The sequence below is a fragment of the Acomys minous genome, assembly GCF_964271855.1.
Source record: "Acomys minous genome assembly, chromosome: 16".
NCBI lineage: Eukaryota > Metazoa > Chordata > Mammalia > Rodentia > Muridae > Acomys > Acomys minous.
This window is the reverse complement of record NC_140498.1, coordinates 59,653,472-59,678,577: the sequence shown is the minus strand read 5'-3', so window position 1 is coordinate 59,678,577 and position 25,106 is coordinate 59,653,472. Positions and strand designations below refer to the sequence as shown.

Below are 25,106 nucleotides of genomic sequence, written 5' to 3'. Positions count from 1 at the left end.
TATGTGACAATAACAATGTGTTCTGTGTCACTAAACTCTATACTTACGTCCTCTGTCTATGGTTTTGTATATTACTTCATATCAGTTTCAGTTTCAAGTGCTTATTGTACTTTCCTCAATTATTATATAGAATGATATCTTTTATGCTTCTATACAACTGTAAACAACACCATTAAAAGGATGTATTTTCCACACCAAAAAAAAAAAAAAGAAAAGAAAAAGGAAAGATGTTGGCTATATTCATCCGAAAGGAAAATTTTTACAATTTGTAAGCTGATTCCAAAGCTATGTGACATGTGATGAAACTCAGAATTCCCAATAAGAACACAAAGAAATGGAATGCACTTTTGGCACAATGTGATTTCTGCACTTACCACAAAGCTACAACAACCGTGAATGTGTACAATATTTGTGAAAGAATGAAGGGACGCAGAGAAAAAAGCCAAGAACATAAGCCCCAAAATATAGTCGAAGTTCATCAAAAGAGCTGAGGAAACTGAGGCAGGAAAAAGTGAATTTGACCAGTGTTACCTATGACTGTCATGTGTATAGGAATTGAATACATACTCTGCACCTCCCACAAAACTAACTCAAAGTCACCTCTAAACTGTTATATTTCTGACCCTCTAGCTACTACTGCTCTTTCCTCCAGGCAGAGAGGCCCCATGCTCTCCAGCTCTCTGGAAACAGAAGTGATCTGAAAGGTGAGGCCATGGCTTTGCCATTCATAGGGCAAACTGAGCCCTACCAATACCCACACAGAAAACAATGTTTCATAGGATTTTAATGTCTGCTTCAGGCCACAAGATAAAGAATACACCCTATCCAGCCGGGCGGTGGTGGCGCACGCCTTTAATCCCAGCACTCGGGAGGCAGAGGCAGGGGGATCACTGTGAGTTCGAGGCCAGCCTGGTCTACAAAGGGAGTCCAGGACAGCCAAGGCTGCACAGAGAGACCCTGTCTCGAAAAACCAAAAAAAAAAAAAAAAAAAAAAAAAGAATACACGCTATCCATCTGCACAACACCGTACACCACCTGAAAAACCTCTGCAGCTAAGAAACTCCTTTTAGTTTCTTAACTATTTCTAAAATGTATCACACAAAACTAAATGTGGAAAGTAACATTCACATTCTAGAAACCAGACCTTAAGTTTCCCTGTCTGTCTTCCCACCATATACTCAAAGCAATACCTGTGTGTGCACACCGGGGAGTGATATTTTAATCACCACAGCGTTACATTGCCAGGGCTGCAGGGCCTCTTCCCCACTAAGGACTCCACAACACTCAGGGAGGCTCATAGGGCAAGAGCCTCTGCCCAGATCACCACATGTACAAACCGAACAGCCTGGCTCACAGTCCATCGCAGTCCCAGCAGACTGGACTCTTATACTCAGTCAATCTGCTCTTCCTTGTCTGGGGTCAGGGGCCCCCACACTCATCATGGCATGGCCTATGGTCCCCCTCACAAACGCACAGCTGCACCAGAGGAGAATCCTGTTAAGAACATGCAGGCCACCTCCCACTGCTGCTCCTGACTGCTGGGCCTGCCCAGAGTCCCTCATTAGCGGGGACCACCCAGTTAGGACTCTGGACAGTAGCAGCTCCCCTACTGAGGATCCCAGACCAATGACTCAGACAGCACAGGCCTCCCCGGCCCTCCCCCCTTCTACCCTCGGGTCAGACAGCCCTGGCCTGGTAAATCTATATTTTAGTGGAATCTTCCTCTTTCCTAGGGGACTTGTTCATCTTACAAGTCACAGAGTCCTTTGTATACACATTCCACTGCACACTCAAATTACAGTGCAGCCGTCTCTATCTCATTTCTGAGGAGTCCTCCAGCCAAACCTCAGTCAAATTCAAACAGTAACAGCAACTGAAGGAAAAGGTTACTAAGAATTTGAAGGCAAGAAGTAGAAAACGGGAGGTACAAGAATAAAAGGACCCTACAGAGCTGTTATCCACTATTACCAGCATAAGCAATGTGTGTGCCATACATTACCGCGTACTACTAATTGACTCTGGTATATTGAGGAATATACCTAGGAAATGAAATACAAATGACAAAAACAGATAGCTTGTGTTGGTAAATACTGCACTGGATCAGATGCCTTATAAAAAATAACCATGAGGAGGAAAACTTGAAAATCCATCTATTCCTTTGTTTAATAAAGTTAAGAGTTTACTGAAAAAAAAAAAAAGAATAAAAGTAATAGAAAGGAAAGGACATGGTTTCTCCTAGGTGTGGTGGAAAACTTATCATAGATAAAATGGAGAGCACAGCCACAGGCAGGGACAATGCGGAGAGTCCAGAGTGGACATGACCCTGAGCCATGTGAGGAGAAAGAAGACGGGAGAAGCAAGAGTCAGACTGAGACGTCAAGAGGACAAATTATAGATGAAAAAGACCAGGTAACCAACATGGTTGGATTACATGAAGAAGGGTCATTAGGATACGGATCATCTAACCCTTGGGCTGGAGGGCATGGCATGTCAGCCACAGCCTGTAACAAGAGGGATGGAGCTGGATGGGGTGGCCTTTAATCCCAGCACTTGGGAGGCAGAGGCAGGTGGATCACTGTGAGTTCAAGGTCAGCCTGGTCTACAAAGTAAGTCCAAGACAGCCAAGGCTGCACACAGAAACCCTGTCTCAAAAAACAAAAAACAAAAACAAGTAGGGATGGAGGGATTCTGGGAGAACCTGGCAGTCAGGTCTGATTTCATTTGTTAACTAGGAACCTCAGCCGTTTGTCCAGGGGTTTACAACTTAACAGTAGGAAGGAATGAGAAGGTTATTATCTCTTCAGTTTTTTTTTAATTGAAACAGGCTTTAAAGTGCAATATTCTCCAGGGACTAGACATAGGTACTGGAACACATCAAGTATTACTCCCTCCTTTTCTCTCCGGCTCTGCAGAATCACACAGGAAAAATAATAATCCTGTTAGGCACAGCCACACCAGTTTCTCAAGATCTTCTGTGTTGGCTGAATTAATGTAGCTACAGTAATTTGGTTTCCAGAAACAAGTTCACTTCTTTATGCAGATTCTTGATTGCCCTGGTCTCTGAACCCCCAAAAACGGCCAGTTTAGACTTTTACTGGTCATCTCAAAATGTTTACCTGACTACTCATGGCTCATGGCAACTACTGTCAAAGCAGGAGAGCTCTCACTTTCCTTCCTCCTGTGTGTGTGTGTGTGTGTGTGTGTGTGTGTGTGTGTGTGTGTGTGTGTGTGTTGACTACACCAGCCTTAAAGTTAGTCAGTAAACTCAATTCTTACACATGCCCCTCTTTATTTTTAACTTATCCCCAAAAGCCATGGACATCAGAGGACACTCACTCCCTGGTCTTCCCCTCCTCACATACCAGTCAGGGCTCAGCCTGGAAGCAGCTGCAGGACTCACTTCCAGCCACTGGGTAGCAGAGGCAGCATCAGCTGCTCAGAGCAATTCTCAATCACATAGGATGAGGCAAGCCTGAGCTGCAGAAGAGATTGCTCTAAACAGAAACAAATAACCAGAGCACTTGAGAAAAAGAAATCAAACTCTTACTAAGCGGGAAACATTGAGGATTCCTCATGCCAATCCCTTTCTCTTTACTGCAATGAACAGTTGATTACATTACCCGAATGGGTAATTTTGAAGCTCTATGGTGGTATAGACCATGAATTAGATCATTCATTATTTTATCTAAAAGATAGATTTAAGAGATGCATCGATGCCACAGTTCTCACACACAAAGGACAGAGAACACAAATACAGAAACCATCAGGGAAAATTCAAGTAACAGCACTGTTGTTACTGTTCTTATATGAACAGCTCTGCTGAGCCGTCATAACCTCAGAAGATGGCTGGTTTTTGTGTCTAAGCAAGCTGGTTCAGAGGAAGGCCACAGAGGCTTCCATGAAGGACCAGAAAGGAGTTTTAACTAGCCCTGACTGCTGTCTGTCTCATGGCTGTGACGTTACTGCAGATAATTACATTTTTTATTTATTCTTGTTACATCTCAATGGTTATCCCATCCCTTGTATCCTCCCATTCTTCCCTCCCTCCCATTTTCCCCTTACTCCCCTCCCCTATGACTGTGACTGAGGGGGACTTCCTCCCCCTGTATATGCTCATAGGGTATCAAGTCTCTTCGTGGTAACCTGCTGTCCTTCCTCTGAGTGCCACCAGGCCTCCTCCTCCAGGGGACATGGTCAAATATGAGGCACCAGAGTTTGTGTGAAAGCCACACCCACTTTCCACTCAACTGTAGAGAATGTACATTTTTATTTTTAACCTTTATTTTTATTTTATGATTATGGGTATTTTGCCTGCGTGTGTCTGTGTACAGTACCTGCAGAGTCCAGAAGAGGTCATTTGAACCTTTGGGACAGCAGCTCGTCGTGAACTACCATATGATTTCTGGGAACGGAACCTGTGTCCTCTGTAACAACATCCAGTGCTCATAACTGCGAAGCCATCTCTCTGGCTCCTGTTCTTTCTATTTGAGTTTTACATTACATTTTGTACATTTTAATTAAAATATATTACATCACTTCCCCCTCCTTGTCCTTTCTCCATCCCAGTGTCCTCCCAGCCAGTTTCTTCCTTATTATTTATGTGTGAATACATATGCTCAACTACATGAATAAAACTCGAGGAATCCGTTTCTATCTGCTGTGTGTATATCATTTCAACACTGACTGCATTGCATCAGAGAGCCAAGCAGCAGACTCATCTGTCCCTGAGGCACATTCTGTCACTTGCAGGAGAGTTCCACTCTCTAATAAGCAATTGGATTTGGGGAGCACAAATCATCCACAGATCACTAATAAAACAAGAGATGTTAAACACACAACCACCACCTCAGTGAAAGAGGCAAAACACCTGCATTCAACCCAAAAGGCTGGGAGTGGATTTTTGATATTGATCTGGTGACCCCTTTGCTATCTATGAAGGCAGGCCTCACCTACCTCTTGCTATAGAGGCCGACCTCACCCGAATCCCCCACAATGATTACCCCAGACTCTTTCCTCTCTGAACTGTAAACCTATCCTTAGAGGAAATGTCACATGTACTTTATGGCCTGCTGCCCAGCAAGTCTTGTTCCTATGGTTGAGCATATACATTCACATGTACATAAGAAAGAAATTGGCTGGGAAGAATTTGGGATGGACAGAATAGGGAAGTGATGTAATTCAGTTCAATTAAAATGTATTCATCAAAGACCACATTAGACTCTAGGCCTTTTAGCTATAGAACCAACCCCTGTGTCTCCCCAGTGCTGGGATTAAAGGCGTGTGCCTGAAAAGGATACATGCAGGCAGAACACTGTAGACATAACACATTTTTTTTTAACATGGGGAAACCCCTCTAATAAACCGGACGGACCCCACGACAATGTTAGTCTATCGATTCCTGACCACTGAGATAGAATGGTAATGTGGAACATAATCATCTTACACCTTATAGGTGCCTTGAACTCACAGCGATCCTCCTGCCTCCGTCTCCCAAGAGCTGGGATTAAAAGCATGCGCCACCACCACCACACCTGGCACTGCACAGGCTTCCGAAAGTCAGGCTTCATGGTCAGAAAAGAAAGGGCAGGGGCCTCTTGGCCCAGGCCGTATTTCTTTTGTCCTAAAACCTCCACTCTAACAGGTCTTTTAACTACTGCAGGCTTGCCTGAAGTCATAATCTCCCCACCTCAGATTTTTCAAGTGGTAGAACCTCAAGGGTGTGCCGCCACACCTAGGTGTTCCAAGCACTTAGACTTGTGACGGTTGTTTGCTGCTGTAGCGGCGGTAGAGGTTTGTTTGTTTGTTTTTGCCAGATTGACTCAGGCTGGAAGCATCTGGAATTGCCTCTATCAGACTGGACTCTAGATAGGCCTTTGGAACATGTTCTTCTTTTAGATTGATGTTGGGAGGGCGTCGCTTCCCACGGGTGGATGCATGACTGGGCAGGTTATGCTGAGTTATATGAAAAAAAAGAGCTGAGCAAGCCTTGGGAAAGCATCATTCCCCAGTGATCTTTGCTTCAGTTCCTGCCTCTGGATTCCGACTTAAGCTCCTCCTCTTCTTTCCATGATGATAGACTGTGATGTGGGGATGTAATCCAAATGAACATTTGTTTCCTGAGTTGGTTCTGGTTAACGTTTGGTTTTTTGTTTTTCTTTTCTTTTTTATTTATTTATTACATATACAGTGTTTTGCCTGAATGCCAGAAGAGGGCACCAGATCTCATTATAGATGGTTGTGAGCCACCATGTGGTTGCTGGGAATTGAACTCAGGATGTTTGGAAGAATAGACAGTGTTCTTAACCTCTGATGCATCTTGCCAGCCCTGTTTTTTGTTTTTCAAGACAAGGTTTCTTGGTGTAGCCATGGCTGTCCTAGACTCGCTTTGTAGACCAGGCTGGCCTCGAACTCACAGAGATCCACCTGCCTCTGCCTCCCAAGTGCTAGGATTAAAGGCGTGCGCCACTATGCCCGGCGGTTCCGGTTAAATGTTTTATCACAGCAAGAAACATAAATAGGGATTCTTTCATCAGTCCTGTTCATCTAAGCAATCTTTATTATCTTTATTAATACAGCTGTGTGGCTTTTTTTTTTAAATCACCCCAGTGAGGAAGATGTGCTGACTAACAAAAGTGCTCCATACAGTTTGTCATGTTTTCTGCTTTTTCTCAGGATTGTCTCAAGTCTCGTATCTACCAGGTGAAAAGCAGCTGCAGTTTGCCTGACCGCAGCATGAAGTCACAGAAGAAAAAAGAAATCTTACTTTGTTTCCTAAACTTTCTCTCTAATTGTTTATATCCTTGGAACCCTTCCGCCTGTGGTTCAGACTGTTCATTCTGCTGTAAGTTAAATACTGGAAATACTGGATTGTGCGATCTGTCACCTTGATTCCAGAATGAGGAAGAGGAAGCACCTACTGAGTGCTGGAAGACAGAAGAAGGGCAGGCCATTGGAGGACAGGCGCAAGGTGCTACTGACATGCAAATCTCTGCAGAGCTGGAAAAGTTCTGGTCTTCGAATGGAAGCCTGTACCCGGAAACACTATGCTCCTTCCCTTCAGCACTCTAACCCTAACCCTAATGCAGGTGCTCATGTCACTCAAGACTCACTGGCCAATCAGTGCCTCCAGGTGGACCCTTCAAGTCGGAAGAGGAGGAGGGTTCTTCCGGAAGTCGTGCTGCATTTCTGCTCCACTGCTGAGCGGACTTGGATCCTTCGGCTTGACCTGCTGTGAGCGCCGCTGCTGGGTGCTGTTTAGGGGAGCTCAGGCAGGCTCCTAAGTCTCAACATGGCGAGCACGTGGCCGCAACCCACAATGATGAGGAGCAGCTGGGTGAGCAGCCAGAGCTGGGGGCCTTCCCGGGGATGGGTGGGAACCTGTGGCCTCCTGTGAAGTCCGTGGTGCTAAATCAAAGTAATAATTGCCTGGACCCGGCGGTGGCATTGGCATCTGAATAACTTCACTGCGGGGGGCTGCATCTGCGCAGAGCATTTGGGACAGAAGCTTGTGTGTAGAAGCATCCTTGGGAGCCCTGGCGTCTCTAGAATCTTCTGCCTTTGGCGTTTAACATTTAGTTCGGAAGCTCCATTCGGAATTCATCTCGTGTTGGGTAGCGCTTTAATTTTAAGCTGTGATGTAAAAGAGCAGAGTTGATGATGTACAGGGTTTACCAATGCTTAGGAAATATTAAGTCACCGCCAAGTAGAATTTAGCTGAGGTAGCCCGGCCTCTAAGACAGATAAGTAGCGTGCTAACTAGGTCTGTTAGAGACTAGGAAGCTAGAATACACGTGTTTGCTCACAAGATTTTTCCAGAAATATGGCCCCAAGTCAAAACAAAGGAGACAGTTCTGATTTACAATCAGCCACTAGGCCCCGTGCCCGTATCAAAAAGCAGCCATTTAACAAGCTGCTCACTGGGGCATTACAGCGTCACAACCGACACTAAGGCCTGTTCTGCCGTAATGGCCCAGTTTTCTTCTTGAGAAAAGCATAGTTCTTCCACCCACGTGGCAGGACTTGGGGTGACAACCATGTGAAAAGGAACAGCACAGTTGTGTTGAGGGCTGGCCTGCTCAAGCAAGGCTGTCCTCAGTCATGGAGGATGACAGCGCTCCTTCTCAATCCCAGGAACGTGCTTGGCAGAGCCAGTAAGAGCCTGGGGCCTAGGTTTTAGGGGGCTTTCCCTAAGGCTATGGGGTATAGAGAGAGAGAGAAGAAAAAAAGAAAGAAAGCAGAGGTCCTGCTCTAAAGCCAGAAGTGTGCTTGAGAGAGTTGGTAATAGTCTGAAGCCAGGGCCTTTGAAAGGGGCTTACTTCAGATTCTGAGAGCCCCACTCTTCCTGCCACATGGGCCTGTGGTTATCAGTGCCAAGGCCACCAGGCAAGGTCTGTAATGTTCTTGAGATGCCCTGTGTGCCCCCTTTGTAGCATGGCTTTATTAGACTCCTACTGAACTTTTCTCATTGTGTGATTGACTTCTTTTTTTTTTTTTATGATAAAGCACTTTTTAATTTATTTCTTTTTAATTTATCTATTAATTTATTCTTGTTACATCTCAATGGTTATCCCATCCCTTGTATCCTCCCATTTCTCCCTCCCTCCCATTTTCCCCTTACTCCCCTCCCCTATGACTGTGACTGAGGGGGATTACCTCCCCCTGTATATGTTCATAGGGTATCGAGTCTCTTCTTGGTAGCCTGCTGTCCTTCCTCTGAGTGCCACCAGGTCTCCCCCTTCAGGGGACATGGTCAAATATGAGGCACCAGAGAACGTGTGAAAGTCATACCCCACTCTCCACTCAACTGTGGAGAATGTCTATACCATTTCCTTCCATTTTCCCCCTGGAAATAAATAAAAGATACTATTGGTTTTTTTTTTTTTTTTAGAAGTTTACTTAGCATAAGACATACCTTTGGCAAGGTCTCCCCACCCCAGCTTTTACACTTTCTACCTTCTACTTTTCCTATCTTTTGCGCCTTCTGAGACCTTCCTCTTAGGGCCCTGTCACTAAGGAATGACCCGCTGTTTTAGGCACCAGCGTACTTAGGAAATACTGCTGAGCATGTCTTTGCTGTGTAAAGTCTCCCGTCTGCCTAAGTGGCTGGACTTGCGTCTCTGCAGTCCCTACTTAAACTATTCAACATGTAACCCGGGGCCTGACCCTGAAAGCGCCTGAAGGATGACAGCACGTGTAGAATACACGATCTGTTGTTCTAGGCCGGCTGCTTTTTTACATTAACCAGAGCTGGGTGCACCCTATTTTTACAGAGATTATTCTTATATGTACTTTTAAATGTGTATGGAGTGATTTCTCCCTTAAAAGGCATATTCCTTCTAGAACAGCTACACCTCCAGCATTTTAGGAAAATGTGTCTGAGACAAGCTATATTGACTTAGGGGCCCAGTCTGTTGCTCTCCAGGGCAGTGACCTTGCTTTCTTTTTGATCAAACTAACAATTTTTTTTGGGGGGGGGGTTGGCTTTTGCGGGGTTTTATTTTGGTTTTTTTGTTTTGCTTTGCTTTGTTATTTCGTTTTTCCAAACAGGATTTCTCTGTGTAGCTTTGACTGTCCTAGACTGGCTTTGCAGACCAGGCTGATCACAGAGATCTGCCCGCCTCTGCCTCCTGAGTGCTGGGATTAAAGGCGTGCACCAACCACACCCGGCTTTTTCAGTTTCTGTTTGTTTGAGACAGGGTTTCTTTTGTAGTCCTGACTGTCCTGGAAGTCACAGGGACCCTCCCTCTGCCTCTGCTGAGTGCTGGGATTAAAGGCGTGCACCACCACACCCGGCTGCTAACTAAATTCTTAGTGAAAAGGCTGCACTCCAACAGTTTTTAAATTACTCATTTGAGTCCTGTCATGACCTCTCCATTGCAGTAACAGGAAGAGGATTGGCATGTGGATCATGGCTTCCGCCTTCAGAGCAGACCAGGAGGAGCAGTTTACTGTGTTCACTGCAGGGTGAAACAGGGTAGGCCATAGCTGGACCACAGACTACAGTTTTAAGGGGGTCAGCTGCCGGGGTCTGTGGCGCCCGCGCCACCGCGGTACCGAGTCCAGAGGGCGAGGGACTGCGGATTTAACTCATGCACACACAGGCACACACACACACAATAACACAGCGGGTCCTTCGTGCTAAGAGAGCAGCAGCCGCGGCAGCAGTTTATTATTCTCAGTCCAGAGTTCCAAAGAGCCTTCTTATAGGCAGCCAAACAGGACTCCTCCTCCCAGGTGAAATCCCTCAAGAGGTGATCGCACATAGGAGGAAAAGGTCTCGAGGAAGGGAGGGGCGCCTTCTCAGAGCAGTAAACACGACTAGCTAACCAAGATAAACACAGACATGGAAGCTGCTAGAAACAGGCAGGTAGCCCAGTCGGGCCTGGTCCCTACAGGGGTCCCTGTTATAAAGAAGGACCCGACTGAGGCAGGGCGAGTGATTTGTAATTTCCCAGCTTGTGGTCATTCATGCATGTGAGTTAAAACAGACCAGACTGGTGGGTGCACAGTTTGGGCAGGTTAGCTGGAGCCAATGAATGCTGGATTTCCAGTTAGGGGAGTGTCCTATGGGGACATGCGCAATCCTCAAGACATGGTTCAGTCAGCTGAGCTCTGTGTGTCAGGTCACTGGTCTCAGCAGTTAACACTGCACACAGGTGCAAGGTCAAAAAGTATCTTATGCTGGGCATGGTGGCCCACGCCTTTAATCCCAGCATTCCTGAGGCAGAGACAGGCGGATCACTGTGAGTTGGAGGCCAGCCTGGTCTACAGAGTTGAGTCTAGGACAGCCAAGGCTAACACAGAGAGACTCTGACTCAAAAAAACAAAACAACAACAAAAAAGTATCTTATTAATGATAATCCCTCCACCAGAGAATGACTTGATCCTTTTCAAAGTTAGTATAGCTTGTATTTTTTTCAATTATATAATTAAATATAAATTATAGCTATCTTTTTCAAAAGTCACCTGTTGGTGTTGCTTTTTAAATTTTCTTCTCTTTAGTGCAGCACTGCTCTAATCTCCTGTTGATATTCCTCAGTGTTTCTGGTTAGTAAGAGTTTGATTTCTTTTTCTCAAGTGCTCTGGTTATTTGTTTCTGTTTAGAGCAATCTCTTCTGCAGCTCAGGCTTGGCTCATCCTATGTGATTGAGAATTGCTCTGAGCAGCTGATGCTGCCTCTGCTACCCAGTGGCTGGAAGTGAGTCCTGCAGCTGCTTCCAGGCTGAGCCCTGACTGGTATGTGAGGAGGGGAAGACCAGGGAATGAGTGTCCTGATGTCCATGGCTTTTGGGGAGAAGTTAAAAATAAAGAGGGGCATGTGTAAGAATTGAGTTCACTGACTAACTTTAAGGCTGGTGTAGTCAACACACGCACGCACACACACACACACACACACAGGGGGAGGAAGGAAAGTGAGAGCTCTCCTGCTTTGACAGTAGTTGCCATGAGCCATGAGTAGTCAGGTAATCAATTTGAGATGACCAGTAAAAGTCTAAACTGGCCATTTTTGGGGGTTCAGAGACCAGGACACTCAAGAATCTGCATAAGGAAGTGAACTTGTTTCTGGAAACCAAATTACTGTAGCTACATTAATTCAGCCAGCACAGAAGATCTTGAGAAACTGGTGTGGCTGTGCCTAACAGGATTATTATTTTTCCTGTGTGATTCTGTACAACCTGAGAGAAAAGAAGGGAGTAATACTTGATGTGTTCCAGTACCTATGTGTAATCCCTGGAGAATATTGGACTTTAAAGCCTGTTTAAATTAAAAAAAAAACTAAAGAGATGATAACCTTCTCATTCCTTCCTACTGTTAAGTTGTAAACCCCGGGACAAATGGCTGAGGTTCCTAGTTAACAAATGAAATCAGACCTGACTGCCAGGTTCTCCCAGAATCCCTCCATCCCTACTGGTTTTTGTTTTTTGTTTTCCGAGACAGGGTTTCTGTGTGCAGCCTTGGCTGTCTTGGACTTACTTTGTAGACCAGGCTGACCTTGAACTCAGTGATCTGCCTGCCTCTGCTTTCATGCCTGCCTGTTCCACTTGTATTGTTCTTAGCTATTCTGACATTTGTTGTTGTTAGTTTTTTGTTTTGGTTGGTTGGTTGGTTTTTTTGTTTTGTTTTGTTTTGGTTTTGTTGTTTTTGTTTTTGTTTTTTGTTTGTTTGTTTTTGGTTTTTCGAGACAGTTTCTCTGTATAGCCTTGGCTTTCCTGGACTAGCTTTGTAGACCAGGCTGGCCTCGGACTCTCAGTGATCCGCCTGCCTCTGCCTCCCGAGTGCTGGGATTAAAGGCATGCGCCACCACGCCTGGCTATTCTGACATTTGTAAGATGGAATCTCAAAGTAGTTTTGATTTGCATTTTCCTGATGCTTAAAGATGTGGAACATTTTCTCTGAATTGTCTATCAGCCACTTGAAGTTCCTTTGTTGAGAAATCTGTTTGGGTCTGTGCCCCATTTTTAATTGAACTTTTAAAAAGATTTATTTAGTTATTAGCTACACAGTATTCTGCCAGAAGAGGGCACCAGGTCTCATTATTGATGGTTGTGAGCCACCATGTAGTTGCAGGCAATTGAACTCAGGACCTCTGGAAGAGAAGCCAGTGCTCTTAACTGCTGAGCCATCTCTCCAGGACCTGGATTTTTTATTTTTTTTAACATCATGTTTCTAGACTTGATAAATATATCTTATACATTAGGCCTCTATTAGTTATGGAGTTTGTAAAAGTCTTTCCATTCCTTAGGCTGTGTCTTTGTTTGATTGACAGTTTTCTTTTGCCTTACAGAATTGTTGGTATTAATGTCTGCATTATTGGTGTTTTGTTCAGAAGGTTGTCTCCTGTTCTCATGCTTTCAGGACTGTTCCTCACTTTCTCTTCTGTCACCTTCAGTGTGTCTGGTTTTATTTTGAAGTCTTTATCCACTTGGGCTTGAGTTTTATGTAGGCTGATGAACATGGACCTCTTTGCATGCTTCTCTGTTCAGAGATACAGTTTAACAAGCACCATTTGTTCAAGGTGCTTTCTTTATTTAAAATGAGTATGGAGATATTTATTTGGGGAGAAGGGGAGGGGAAGGGAGTTAGGGGATGGATAAGGCATGAGGGTAGAGAGACAGACAGTGAGAGAAAGAGAAAAGGAAAGGTAAAGGGCGTGCTCCTTAGAGAAAAGTTCAGGAGAGGTAAGGGCAAGAGAGAAGGTGGGTTTGCCCTTTCATATCCTGGGCCGGGCCACATACCTGGTGGTGGGTGGCCTGTGATTATGTCAGAGGTTGCTAGGCAGCCTAGAGGCCGGCTACTAATATGCCAACATTCCTTTTCCTTTATTCAAAAAATAAATGAGGATGTTGCACTGCTTTTCATGCAAGGTTATTTAAAGTATATAAATGTAGGCTCATTGGAAGCTGCCATGTAAGGGGGTGGGGGAGAGAGATAAAGAGAAAAAAAAGCTAAAGCAACAAAATGTCAAGATTATGTGGTGAAGCAAAAGGAAAAGCCCTTGGCCCAGAAAGTTCAAGGTAGAGGGCAGGGTGCGCCAGCTGGGTCTGAAAAGGGAAATTTTTAAATTAGCATTAAAGCAACCAGAGCAGCAGAGCTCTCTAACTCATAAGTGCAGGTCGACAGGTATGCTAGCCCAAGGTCCCAGATGATAAGTCACAAAGAATGCGGAGATAAGAGACAATGGCCTACTGAGTGTTCCAGGGACCGGCTGGCCATAAAAGAGGGAGGATACACAAGGACAAATTCCTGAGAGAAGCAGGTACCGGACATGATCAAGTGAGTAATGAGCCAAGACCCCTCATCCAATTTTATGGTGTTTGCTTAATCCTCTTTGAGGCCCGCACACAATGTTCCAGGTTTGAGTTTAACCAGATGTGTTGTCAGCTCAGATAAAACATCTACCCTCGGGTTTCAAGGAAAACAGGAACCAAGGACTGTTCCCGTATGATTAAGTCTGAGCTTACCCCAGATCCGCCTACGCAATTTGCTGATGTTCAAATGTTTGAAACAACCAATTGTGTGTGGCCGCGCCAAAACTCCCCACTTACCCTGACCCTTGCCCATATAAACCCCAAACCCCTGGGCTTCTGGGTCGACCCCTCTGTCTCCTGCGTGAGATACGTGTCGACCCGGAGCTCCGCCAATAAACTACCTCGTGTGTTTACAGCAAGACGGTCGTTTGTGTATCTTCGGGTGCGCACCATCCCGAGGCTTGAGTGAGGGTCTCCCTTCGGGGGGTCTTTCAGGTCCTACAGCAGATAGGGAGCAAGGAGTGCTGGGAGAACCTGGAGCTGTTTATCCTGGGTCTGAAGCACACCAATGCAGCCTGTGGTTGACAATAAATGCATAAGGGGTGAAGAAATCACTCTTCTTTAGCTGCTTCCTGCTGATGCTGAGGAGGCAAGAGGGAGTCAAAAGTCTGAAATGTTGGCCAAGTCTGGGAAGAGCAGGCTGTTGTATTTGTTGTCCAGGGTCTGAGAGCATCTGTGGCTAGGAGGGACAATGCAGGTCCAGCTGGCACCATCTCTGAGGCTGGACTGGAGGAAGGTGCTGTGTTTTTTCTATTGTGTACTTCTGGATCCCTTATCAAAAATCACATGTCCATAAGTGGTTGGAGTTGTGTCTGTGTTTTCAATTCAATTCCATTGATCAACGTCTGTTTTTATACCAATACCATGCAGCTCTCTTTGTTCTGTTTTGTTTTTTGCTCTTCTGTGTTTTGTTTGCTTGTTTTCTACACAAAGCGGAAACTTGCCCTTTCGAGGTCTGTAAACTATTCTTTTGCAATTGTGATGAGGATTGTGTCGTATCTGTAGATTGCATTTGGTCGAATGGCCAGTTTCACTGTGTTAATCCTACTGATCCATGAGTGGTCTTTCCATCTTCTGATATCTTCTTCAGCTTCACTCTTTAGTGCCTTGAAATTATTATCCTGGAAGTCTTCCACTTGTTTTTTAGAGTTACTTCAACATATTTTATATAATCTGAGGCTATTGTGAAGAGCGCTGTTGGCCCTGAGTTCTTTCTCGGTCCATTTGTTATTTTTCTGTGGAAGGTATATAGGAGGGCTACTGATTTTGTTCGAGTTAATCCTGCATTCCGCCTCTTTCCTCAAAAGTGTTTGCCAGCTGTAGGAGTTTGGTAGTGGAAATTTGGGGGTTCGCATTATATGTATTCATATCTGCCAGTTAGGATACATTGACTTCTTTCTTTCTGGATTATATTCCCTTGATCTCCTGTAGTTCTCTTCTCGCTCCAGCAACTTCAAGTACTATGTTGTATAGAAACAGAGAGAGTAGACAGCCTTGTCTCCTCCCTGATCTTAATAGAACTGCTTTGAGTTTCTCTGCATTTAATTTGATGTTGGCTGTACGATTGCTGTAAATTTCCATTATTTTGTTTAGGGATGTTTCTTGAATCCCTAACCGCACAGACTTTTTACCATGAAGTGCTGTTGGATTTTGTTGAAGGCTCCTTTGGTATCTAAAGAGATGATGAAGGGCTGGAGAGATGGCTCAGAGGTTAAGAACACTGGCTGCTCTTCCAGAGGTTCTGAGTTCAATTCCCAGCAACCACATGGTGGCTCATAGCCATCTATAGTGAGATCTGACGCCCTCTTCTGGCCTGCAGACAAAACATACAGGCAAAATACTGTATAAATAATAAATAAATAAATCTTAAAAAAAAAAGAGAGATGATGAAAATACATCAGTAGATTTGCTCAGGGTGATAAATAAGGGTCTATTATCATTTTTCTACAAGTATAGGTCTAGTCAGACAAGCACCATTTGTTGAAGATGCTATCTCTTTTCTTTCTTTCTTTTTTTTTTTTCAAGACAGTGTTTCTCTGTATAACAGCTCTGACTGTCCTGGAACTTGCTCTGTAGACCAGGTTGGCCTAGAACTCATGGAGATCTACCTTTCTCTGCCTCCCAAGTGCTGGGATTAAAGGCATGTGCCAGGCTAGAGAGATGGCTCAGTGGTTAAGAACACTGACTACTGTTCCAGAGGTCCTGAGTTCAATTCCCAGCAACCACATGGTGGCTCACAACCATCTATAATGTGGTCTGATGCCATCTTCTGGCCTTCAGGGGTACATGCAGGCAAAACACAGTATACGTAATAAATAAATAAATCTTTAATAAAAATAAAAAAAAATAAAGGCATGTGACACCACCGGCCAGCACTATCCCTTTTCCATTGTATGGTTTAGGCTTCTTTGTAAAAATAATCAAGTGTCCATAGGTGTGAGTGTTTATTTCTAGGTCTCGATTCGATTCCATTGATCCACCTGTCTCTTTCTATGCCAAATCTGTGCCATTTTTATTACTGTTTCTCTATAGTACAGCTTGAGATCAGGAATGGAGATACCTCCAGAAAATCTTTATTGTATAAGGTTATCTTGGCTATTTGGGGTTTCTGTTTTTCCAAATAAATTGAGAATTGTTCTTTTAAGGTCTGTAAAAAATTGTGTTGTCATTTTGATGGGAATTACATTGAATCTGTAGATTGCTTTCAGTAAATGACCATTTTTAGTACATTAATCCTTCTGATCCATGAGCATGGGAGATCTTTCCATATTGTGATATCTTCTTTAATATCTTTCTTTGGAGACTTGAAGTTTTTTTCATAAAGATCTTTCACTTGCTTGGTTAGAGTTACAGCTGGGTACTGTATGGTTTTTGTGGCTATTGTGAGGGATGTTGTTTCCCTAATTACTTTCTCCTCCTCCTCCTTCTTCTTCTCCTCCTCCTCCTCCTCCTCCTCCTCCTCCTCTTCCTTCTTCTTCTTCTTCTTTTGTTTCTTGAGACATGGTTACTCTTTGTGGTCTTAACTGCCCTGGACTTGCTTTGTAGACCAGGTTAGCTTCGAACTCACAGATATGCACCTACCTCTGCCTCCCGACTGCACTTTCTTATTATCTTAATATTTTATATTATTGTTGTTGTTGTTATTATTATTTGGTTTTGACAGAGTTTCTTCGTGTTAGCCTTGCCTGTCCTAGAGAAACAGTTTTAACTTTTCTATTCTTAGTCCTAAAGGCTTGCCTCTACTCATTTCTTAGAAAATCCATGTTTTCCAGTTGTTGCAATCATCTGTGTTTGGGTTTTTGCTTCTTAACTGACTGATATGAGTAACATGGCTGGTTTGGGATTGTTTCTTTTTCTTTTCTTTCCTTTTTAATTTTCTTATATATGATTATCTATGTATCTTAATTAGCTTCAGTTTCTCAACATTTTCAGAGACTATAGTCATCTGAGGGAGCCTCAATTGTATGTCTGTTTGCTGTGTCTCCGAGAGAGTGTATTGATTGATCATTGGTGTGGGAAGCTGAGGATGGTAATATCCCTGAGAAATGGGTCTGGGCTGGATAAGAGAGCTGAGCATGAGACAGAGACCAAGCAAGAGAGCAAGCCACGAACAATGTTTGCCTGTGATTTTTGTCTTTATTTTCTAGCTTGATTTTCTACCCTAAGCCCCGAAAATGATAGACTGTGATCTGACAGACCAGCCAAATAAATCTATTTGCTATTCCAGACACTTTTGGTTTGAGGATTTAATAATAGCAGCAAAAAAGAAGTTGGAACAAAGAAAATGGTATGCAAAAAGTGATTTTTCTGCTGGACAGAACAAGGAATGTTGTCTTTTGGAGGACTTCAGATGGCACAGGGCATAGAAAGCTGTACGCAAAGCGTAATCAGCATTTTCTATAGAACCTGGAAGATTGGAGTGTTGAGATTAATGCAGAAAGAGGATTTCAATGTAAAGTAGAATCTGAAAAACTAGTCTTGAGGTCATTTGTGTGATATTTTGGCCCAAAATGTTTCTTTTCTGCCCATGCCCTGAGAAGTTGAGCGAAGAAAACTTGGAAATTAGTGAGCTGATTTCATAGATGGAATAATGAATATGTTGGATAGTAATTAGTTGTGACTCATTCAGGACTACAGTGAAAAAAGAAAGAAAGAAGTGGAGTAAAAAAGAAACGTAAAGTCTGTGGTTTATTGAGGGAAAAAAAACCAGGTAGTTTCAGAAGGCAGTCAAGTGCTGAAACAGAGGCATTAATTGAAATTCAAGATTATCACCCTTAAAGAGAAGGACCTTTCCCTGGAATCAAAGTCTAAGAAGGTGTGGAAAGGGTACCAGTCCCTTCCCCTAAGCCTTCAATTAATGGAAGGAGTAGGCAAAGTGATCCCTAGTCCCAGGAAACAATTTAATACAAAACAAGCACAGTTGGGTCCATGCCAACTTAGAAGCCAAACGTGACAGAAACACCTGTGTTGTGCTGGTTTTGGAAACAAGAAAGTTGCAAAATATAAGGTCATGGATTTTTAGGCTCTGGTTTCAGCTTAACATTGCTTCAGCCATCTGTTTCACAGAGTCAGAGCCTCAGTGAAGAGACTGTGAGAGTTCATTGCATCAAGCTGTGAGGATGAAGCCTCAGTTGCAAGATGTTGAGCTCCCCAAGCTGTGAGGCATCTGCCATACAGAGCTACATAGAAGTAGTGGTAGCAACAAAAGTGAGGGATACATCAGAAGTCCAATGGATAGGACCATCTAAGCTCTTTCAAACTGAAGTTCCCAGTGTCTGAGACAGAACTTACAGGATTTGGTGTTTGCGTTCCTGGGTTTCTGGCTTTGGCCCAGACTTCCCTGACTATGTACTCATTCCTCTCAATTGGAATGGGAAGGGCTGTTCTGCGCCATTGTATGCTGGAAAGATAGAACTTGATTTTTGATTTCACAAGTCATGGCAACCAAGAGACTGCCTGAAATGTAAAAAACAAACAAACAAATCAAAATAAAAAAAACCACCAACAACAACAAGAAAGCCCTCTGGACGTTTGAATACTATAGGACGCTTGCAGACTTTGAGGATCACAGAAGTTAAGACTAACTGCATTTTCATCATGGAGTGACCATGAGCCTATAGTGACCAGGCTCAGAATGTAGTTGGTTTAATCAAAAAGCTCCCATATAGGATGATGTCTTTGAACACCTGTCTCTCCTGGTGGCTTTCTTTGACGGAGCTTGTGAAAGCTTTTTTTTTTTTTTTTTTTTTTTTTTTTTTTTTTTTTTTGGTTTTTCGAGACAGGGTTTCTCTGTGTAGCCTTGGCTATCCTCGACACACTTTGTAGACCAGGCTGGCCTCGAACTCACAGCAATCCACCTTCCTCTACCTCCTGAGTGCTAGGATTAAAGGCGTGTGCCACCACGCCTGTTTCAGGAGAAGCGTTTTTAGATTCCTTACTGGGGATGGGATTTGAGGGTTTATAGACCCGACCCATTTCCTGTGCTTTGTGTCTACTGTGTCGTGGTTGAAGCTGGTCAGTCGGCCTCCTTCTCATGCTACCATGCCTTCGTCAGTACACACTCTATCCACACATCATAGAAGATACAGTGGGAGCGATTGCTGTTCAGTGCTAAGCTATATTGATAGCCTAATGTTTTTTATATTTTTAATTTTGTTGTTTTTGTTTTGGAAACAAAGGTTCTCTGTGTGTCCCTGACTGTCCTCACAGTAGGTATGGAGACAATGCACAGGCCTCAAAGCTAGAGATTCACCTGGCTCTGGCTGTCCAGTGCTGGAATTAAATGTGATTCAACATGCCCCGTTTTTTATATTATTGGCTGATGGGTCTGGAATGTAGGCTTTTGCACATGTCAGGCATAGGCTGTTGTGATGAGCTTCAACCACATCGTGAATTTTCAAATTTGGCAGAGTATTGCTTTATTTGCCAGGAAAGGATATATTCATGACATTAATACAGCCTGAGCCATCTGAGTCATTAGATTGCAGGTGCGTGACATTCTTTCTACCTATTGGCTTTGTTTTGAATTCATGTTGGAATGAATGTGAGTATTTTGCCTGTATGCATGAATATGCACCCCTGTGTGCCTGGTCCTCACAGTAGACAGAAGATGGCCTCAGAACTCTGAACATCGAGTAACGGCTACTGTGATCCATCATGTACGTACTGGCAATAAGCACACTTATTTTGAGGAACATCAGGAGCCCTTCACTGTTGAGCCGCTTCTTCTGCCCTCTGCTGTTGATTTATGATCAACATTTGCATGGCTAAAATTTTTTAATTAATTAATTATTCTATTTATTCCATATACATGTATGCCTGCACACCAGAAGAGGGCCACAGACCTCATTATAGATCGCTGTGAACCACCATGTGATTGCTGGGAATTGAACTCTGGACCTCTGGAAGATGAGATGGTGTTCTTAACCACTGAGCTATCTCTCCAGCCCATGGCTAATATTTTTATCTGTTCACTTGTAACTGTTTAAACATGCAATCCCTTTTACTAAGATCTTATTAATGTTACAGTTTAAACTGGGCACCTCAGATTCCTGGAAGATGAGTAGCAAACTTGAGTGAATGCATAACTCTTTTTAGGAACTTCTATCTTTGTGGTTTATGGGGTTGAATTTTGAAAGAAAGGTAAGATATTAATATGTAACTCTGGCTGTCTTAGAGCTCATTGCATGGACCAGGCTGACATCCATCTCAAGGAAGTACATCTACCTCTGTCTTCTGAGTTCAGGGATTGAAAACATGACCCAATACACCCAGCTTGCTCATTGCTCTTTTGTTTGTTTGGTTGGTTGGTTTTTTGTGTGTATGTGTGCTTAGTAATTGTTCATACAATTTCTCTGATGTGTACTCAGTACTATTAATCTGCTTGTTTGTCTCTTTCTTTTTATGTCTGTTAGTTGGTGTTTCACTTGCAAGGCTATATTCTTTTCAGAGAGTGCAGTAATTTCCTTGTGAAATGACTTGGTGATTAGGGTAGAAGTTACGTGTCAGGAAATAAGTAAGGGAAGCCCCAGCATAATGAATATATTGTTAATGAAACATACATATCCAATATTGTCAGCATCATGCTTTCTGTTGTACACATGTATGGGGTATTTTAGGATGCAGTGACCTATGATGATTTGCATGTGGACTTCACTCGGGAAGAGTGGGCTTTGCTGGATCCTTCCCAGAAGAATCTCTACAAAGATGTGATGCTGGAGACCTACTGGAACCTCACTGCTGTAGGTAAGACTATGCATTTTCTTTCCCCCTTTAAAATAAGAGGATAACTATTTCTTTGTTGTTGATGCTCTTACAGAATTTTAATTAAGAACGAGAGGGATAAATCAGGCATGGTTCTGAGGTTCACTGAATATAGTGATTTAAATTTTCCATAATCTCTAAAGCATATCATACATTTTCTGGTATTATATTTCAGGTTATAATTGGGAAGAACAGAATATTGGAGAACAACCCCAAAGTTCAAGAAGACAAGGAAGGTAATTGCCATGTGTAAGCTAACACAAATATGCCTCTGAAGAAATTGTAGTGTGTCCTGGAAAATTTAAAGTGTAAAAAAAGCACCAGTTTAAGTGTATTAATGATCATTAAATTCTCACAAATCCATGTACCTCAATGTCAGGAATCTGGTTTGTGTTTGCAAGGCATTCACTGAAGAAAGACATGGAAACAATGCTGTAACAGTTATCACCATTTGATAGTCATTAGAGTCTGTGCTGTACAAGTACCAATCTGTTTAATCATGTACCACTCAGCTACTGCAAAAGGTATAAATATCGAATAAGTGATAAATCCATCTCCAAAATCTTCTAATATGCAAATGGTCCACATTAAAGCTCATGCTACTCATGTAGTTGTAGGAATGTTGCTAATCTTCCTGAGAGGGGCAATTTCTGAGCGGTAGGAAGGTTTTCTAGTGGCAGTTTTAGAGTTTTGGTTTCCTTAAGAAGCACAGAAATATACTATGTTTTTATTTTACTCTCAGGTGTGGGGTATGGACGAGTTCAGATTGTCCACAGCGTCTGCTGTGATTTGCCTTATGCTCAACAAGGGGCGTGATTTTTGACAGCGGGTGATAATAGTTTCTGCAGTTGTGTGATGTTTGGGGTTCTGGGGAGTTTTCTGAGGGTGTATAAATGCTAAGGGCCCTAGACTCAGGGTGGGTCCTGGTTGATGGTTTTTTTTTTGCTGTTGGTTGTGGTTTGTTAAGTAGTTGTGCACAAAGAAGAAACAACAGAAAGTAGAAACGAGAGTCCTGATTGTGGTCAAATGTGCCTGAAGGAACTGGATGCCCCTAGTCATCAGAAAAATGGCCCAACAATAACGTCGCCCCCTTTCTTTTCTACCCCTTTTTTCTCTCCCCTCCAGTGTTAGGAAGTTGGAAGGGTGGAGAAGGGTGGAAGAAAGAAGAACCCACAAAATAGCAAACACCAGCTCCACAGTTGTTGTGGAGAATCCTTAATCCCTACACCACATGTTTATTAGGAGCAAAAATCAAATTGAAAACGTTTACTCATTATTCCTCCTTTCATGTGTGTACTGTGCATCACAATGGATACAAGCCACGTGTACAGAAGGGATAATTGAAAGAAGCAAAGTACTCCTCTCTCTTGAAGAACACATAGAAGATATGTAGTCCCCAGTTAGCGTAGACTGATTGGATGCGATACAAGTTTACAATAAATTGGTTTTCCAACCTCATGGGGACTGCACTGACAAACTCACACTGCAGACAATCGCTATGAGTACTAGGAATGTGGAAATTCTTCTTTTGGTCCTGGTTCACTTTGCCAATGTGATGTGGCTCACACCACAGAGACATTTATAAACGTTATCAGTGTAGCAAAGGTCTGAATTCTTCTAGTTGTCCTAAAAAACGTGAAAAACCTCATATAGGAAAAGCATGCTGTAAGTGTGAGCCCTGTAATAAATACTCGCAGGCTTTTGGTTTTTGTGGGGGTCTTTTGTTGTTGGTTTGGTTTGGTTTTTCAAGACACGGTTTCTCTGTGTAGCCTTGGCAGTCCTGGACTTGCTTTGTAGACCAGGCTGGCCTTGAACTCACAGCGATCTGTCTGCCTCCCGAGTGCTGGGATCAAAGGAGCTCGGCTGCTCATAGGTATTTTCAAAGATGAAAAAACAAGCTATAATTTAGGGGCACACCATGAATGTAAACAAAGGGATAAAAGACCTAATTCCTCTTTACTCTTTTCTTTTCTTTTCTTTTCTTTTCTTTTTTTTTTTTCCCCGAGACAGGGTTTCTCTGTGTGTAGCCTTGGCTGTCCTGGACTCACTTTGTAGACCAGGCTGGCCTCGAACTCACAGCGATCCGCCTGCCTCTGTCTCCCGAGTGCTGGGATTAAAGGCGTGCGCCACCACCGCCCGGCTCCTCTTTACTCTTAGACCAAGTTGTGAAATTAATGTGTACTGATTAAAAAGATTCATCAGTGCAATGAACGTGGTAAAGCTTTAATATAGGCCATCTGTCTTCACAGGCATGAAAGACGTCATTCTCAAGAGAAACCCTCTGAATATACTCAGTGGGTTAAAGCATTTGCACATTCCCGTCTACTTCAAAGGCATGGAATTATGCAGACTGTAGAGAAACCTTACAAATGTCATCAATGCGATAAAGCCTTTTCACAACAATGTAGTCTCCGAAGACATAAAGGAGCACACACTAGAGAGAAACTTTATGAATATAATCAGTGTGGGAAATCCTTTGCACAGCACAGTCGTCTTCAAACACATGAAGAAATTGATACTGGAGATAAAACCTATGAAAGTAATGAATGTAGTAATAAAGCTGCTACACATCGCAGTGGTCTCCAAACGCATAAAAAAACTCACACCGGAGAGAAACCTTATGAATGTGATCGTTGTGGTAAAGGCTTTGTACGTCTCGGTCATCTCCAAAGGCATGAAAGAACACATACTGGAGAGAGGCCTTACAAATGTGATCAGTGTGGTAAGGCCTTTGCATGTCACTATACTCTCACCTTGCATAGAAAGCTGCACGCTGGAGAGCAACCCTATAAATGTAAGCAGTGTGGGAGAGCCTTTGTACGCCCCAGCCGTCTTCAAGTGCACGAAAGAACACACACGGGAGAGAAACCCTATGAATGTAAGCAGTGTGGAAAAGCCTTTGCATCTAAAGGTTATTTCCGAATACATAAAAGCACACACACTGGAGAGAAACCCTATGAATGTAAGCAATGTGGGAAAGCCTTTGCATGTCGAGGCTATCTCCAAAAACATAAAATAATCCATACTGGAGAAAAACCATATGAATGTAAGCAGTGTGGAAAGGCCTTTGCATGGAAGAGGGCTCTCCACTTTCATAAAAGAGCACATACTGGAGAGAAACCCTATGAATGTAAACAATGTGGTAAAGCCTTTGCATGTCACAGTAGTATTACACTGCATAAAAAAATGCATGCTGGAGAAAAACCGCATGAATGCAAGCAATGTGGTAAAGCCTTTGCATGTAACAGTAAACTGCAAAAGCATAAAAGAACACACACTGGAGAGAAACCCTATGAATGCCACCAATGTGGTAAAGCCTTTTCATCTCGCAGTTATCTCCAAATACATAAAAGAAAACATAGTGAATAAATGTGAGCAGTAGGATAAAGCCTGTGCATGGAGCAGTAGTCTTCAAAAATCATGAGAAAAAGCCGTACTGCAGAGAAAGCTTACAAATGTAGTCAGTGTGGAAAATTTTGACACTTCATGCTATCTTTATACAAGAGTAAAACTTTTAGTGTATAACCAGTCTGTTAAAATCTTTGCGTATCAGAGTAGTCTTTGAGGACCTGAAAGGACTCCTACTGAAGGCATACCATGGCTATTAAGGACTTGGTAAGATATTTAGCCAACACACATTAGGTTATACAAGGTAATTTCTTCTGGAAAAAAAAACAGACAAATGTTGCCCATCTGTTCAAGTACAATGACATCCCTCTTCATTTTGTTTGTACCTGCAAACATGTTGACAAAACCCCTGTGAATTTAAATGATAAGGTAATCCTTTTAGATTTCATAATTCTCTCCAATTACATGACATAAATCATCCAGATGTAAAACACTATGCATGTGCATTAGTGCCTTTTCTGTGTAGGGAAACTTAGAAAGGTGTTTAATTTGGCTTATGAGTCCAGAGGGATATGACGTCACCATGAAAGTGTCAGACGTGGCAATAAAAGGAGGAAGGAAGCTCGGAGTTCACATCCTCAACCCGCAACAGTGATGAGAGTGGGAACTCGAAATGTTGTGCAGACG

The 25,106-nt window shown here is 43.1% G+C and overlaps 1 protein-coding gene across 2 annotated transcripts; it reads left to right on the top strand.

Annotated features, from left to right (window-relative positions):
• Positions 1-6,882: 6,882 nt before the first annotated feature.
• LOC311586010 (zinc finger protein 431-like) lies at positions 6,883-24,834 on the top strand. Of its 2 annotated transcripts, none has more exons than XM_084761803.1 (4): positions 6,883-7,333; positions 20,927-21,053; positions 21,247-21,307; positions 23,304-23,520. In XM_084761803.1, the coding sequence occupies exons 1-4, from the start codon at positions 7,289-7,291 to the stop codon at positions 23,425-23,427; spliced, it is 357 nt and encodes a 118-aa protein (XP_084617929.1). In that variant the 5' UTR covers positions 6,883-7,288; the 3' UTR covers positions 23,428-23,520. The 2 variants fall into 2 exon arrangements, with proteins under 2 accessions (XP_084617929.1, XP_084617928.1); XM_084761802.1 differs by having other exon boundaries at positions 7,141-7,333; positions 23,321-24,834.
• The last annotated feature ends 272 nt before the right edge of the window (positions 24,835-25,106 follow it).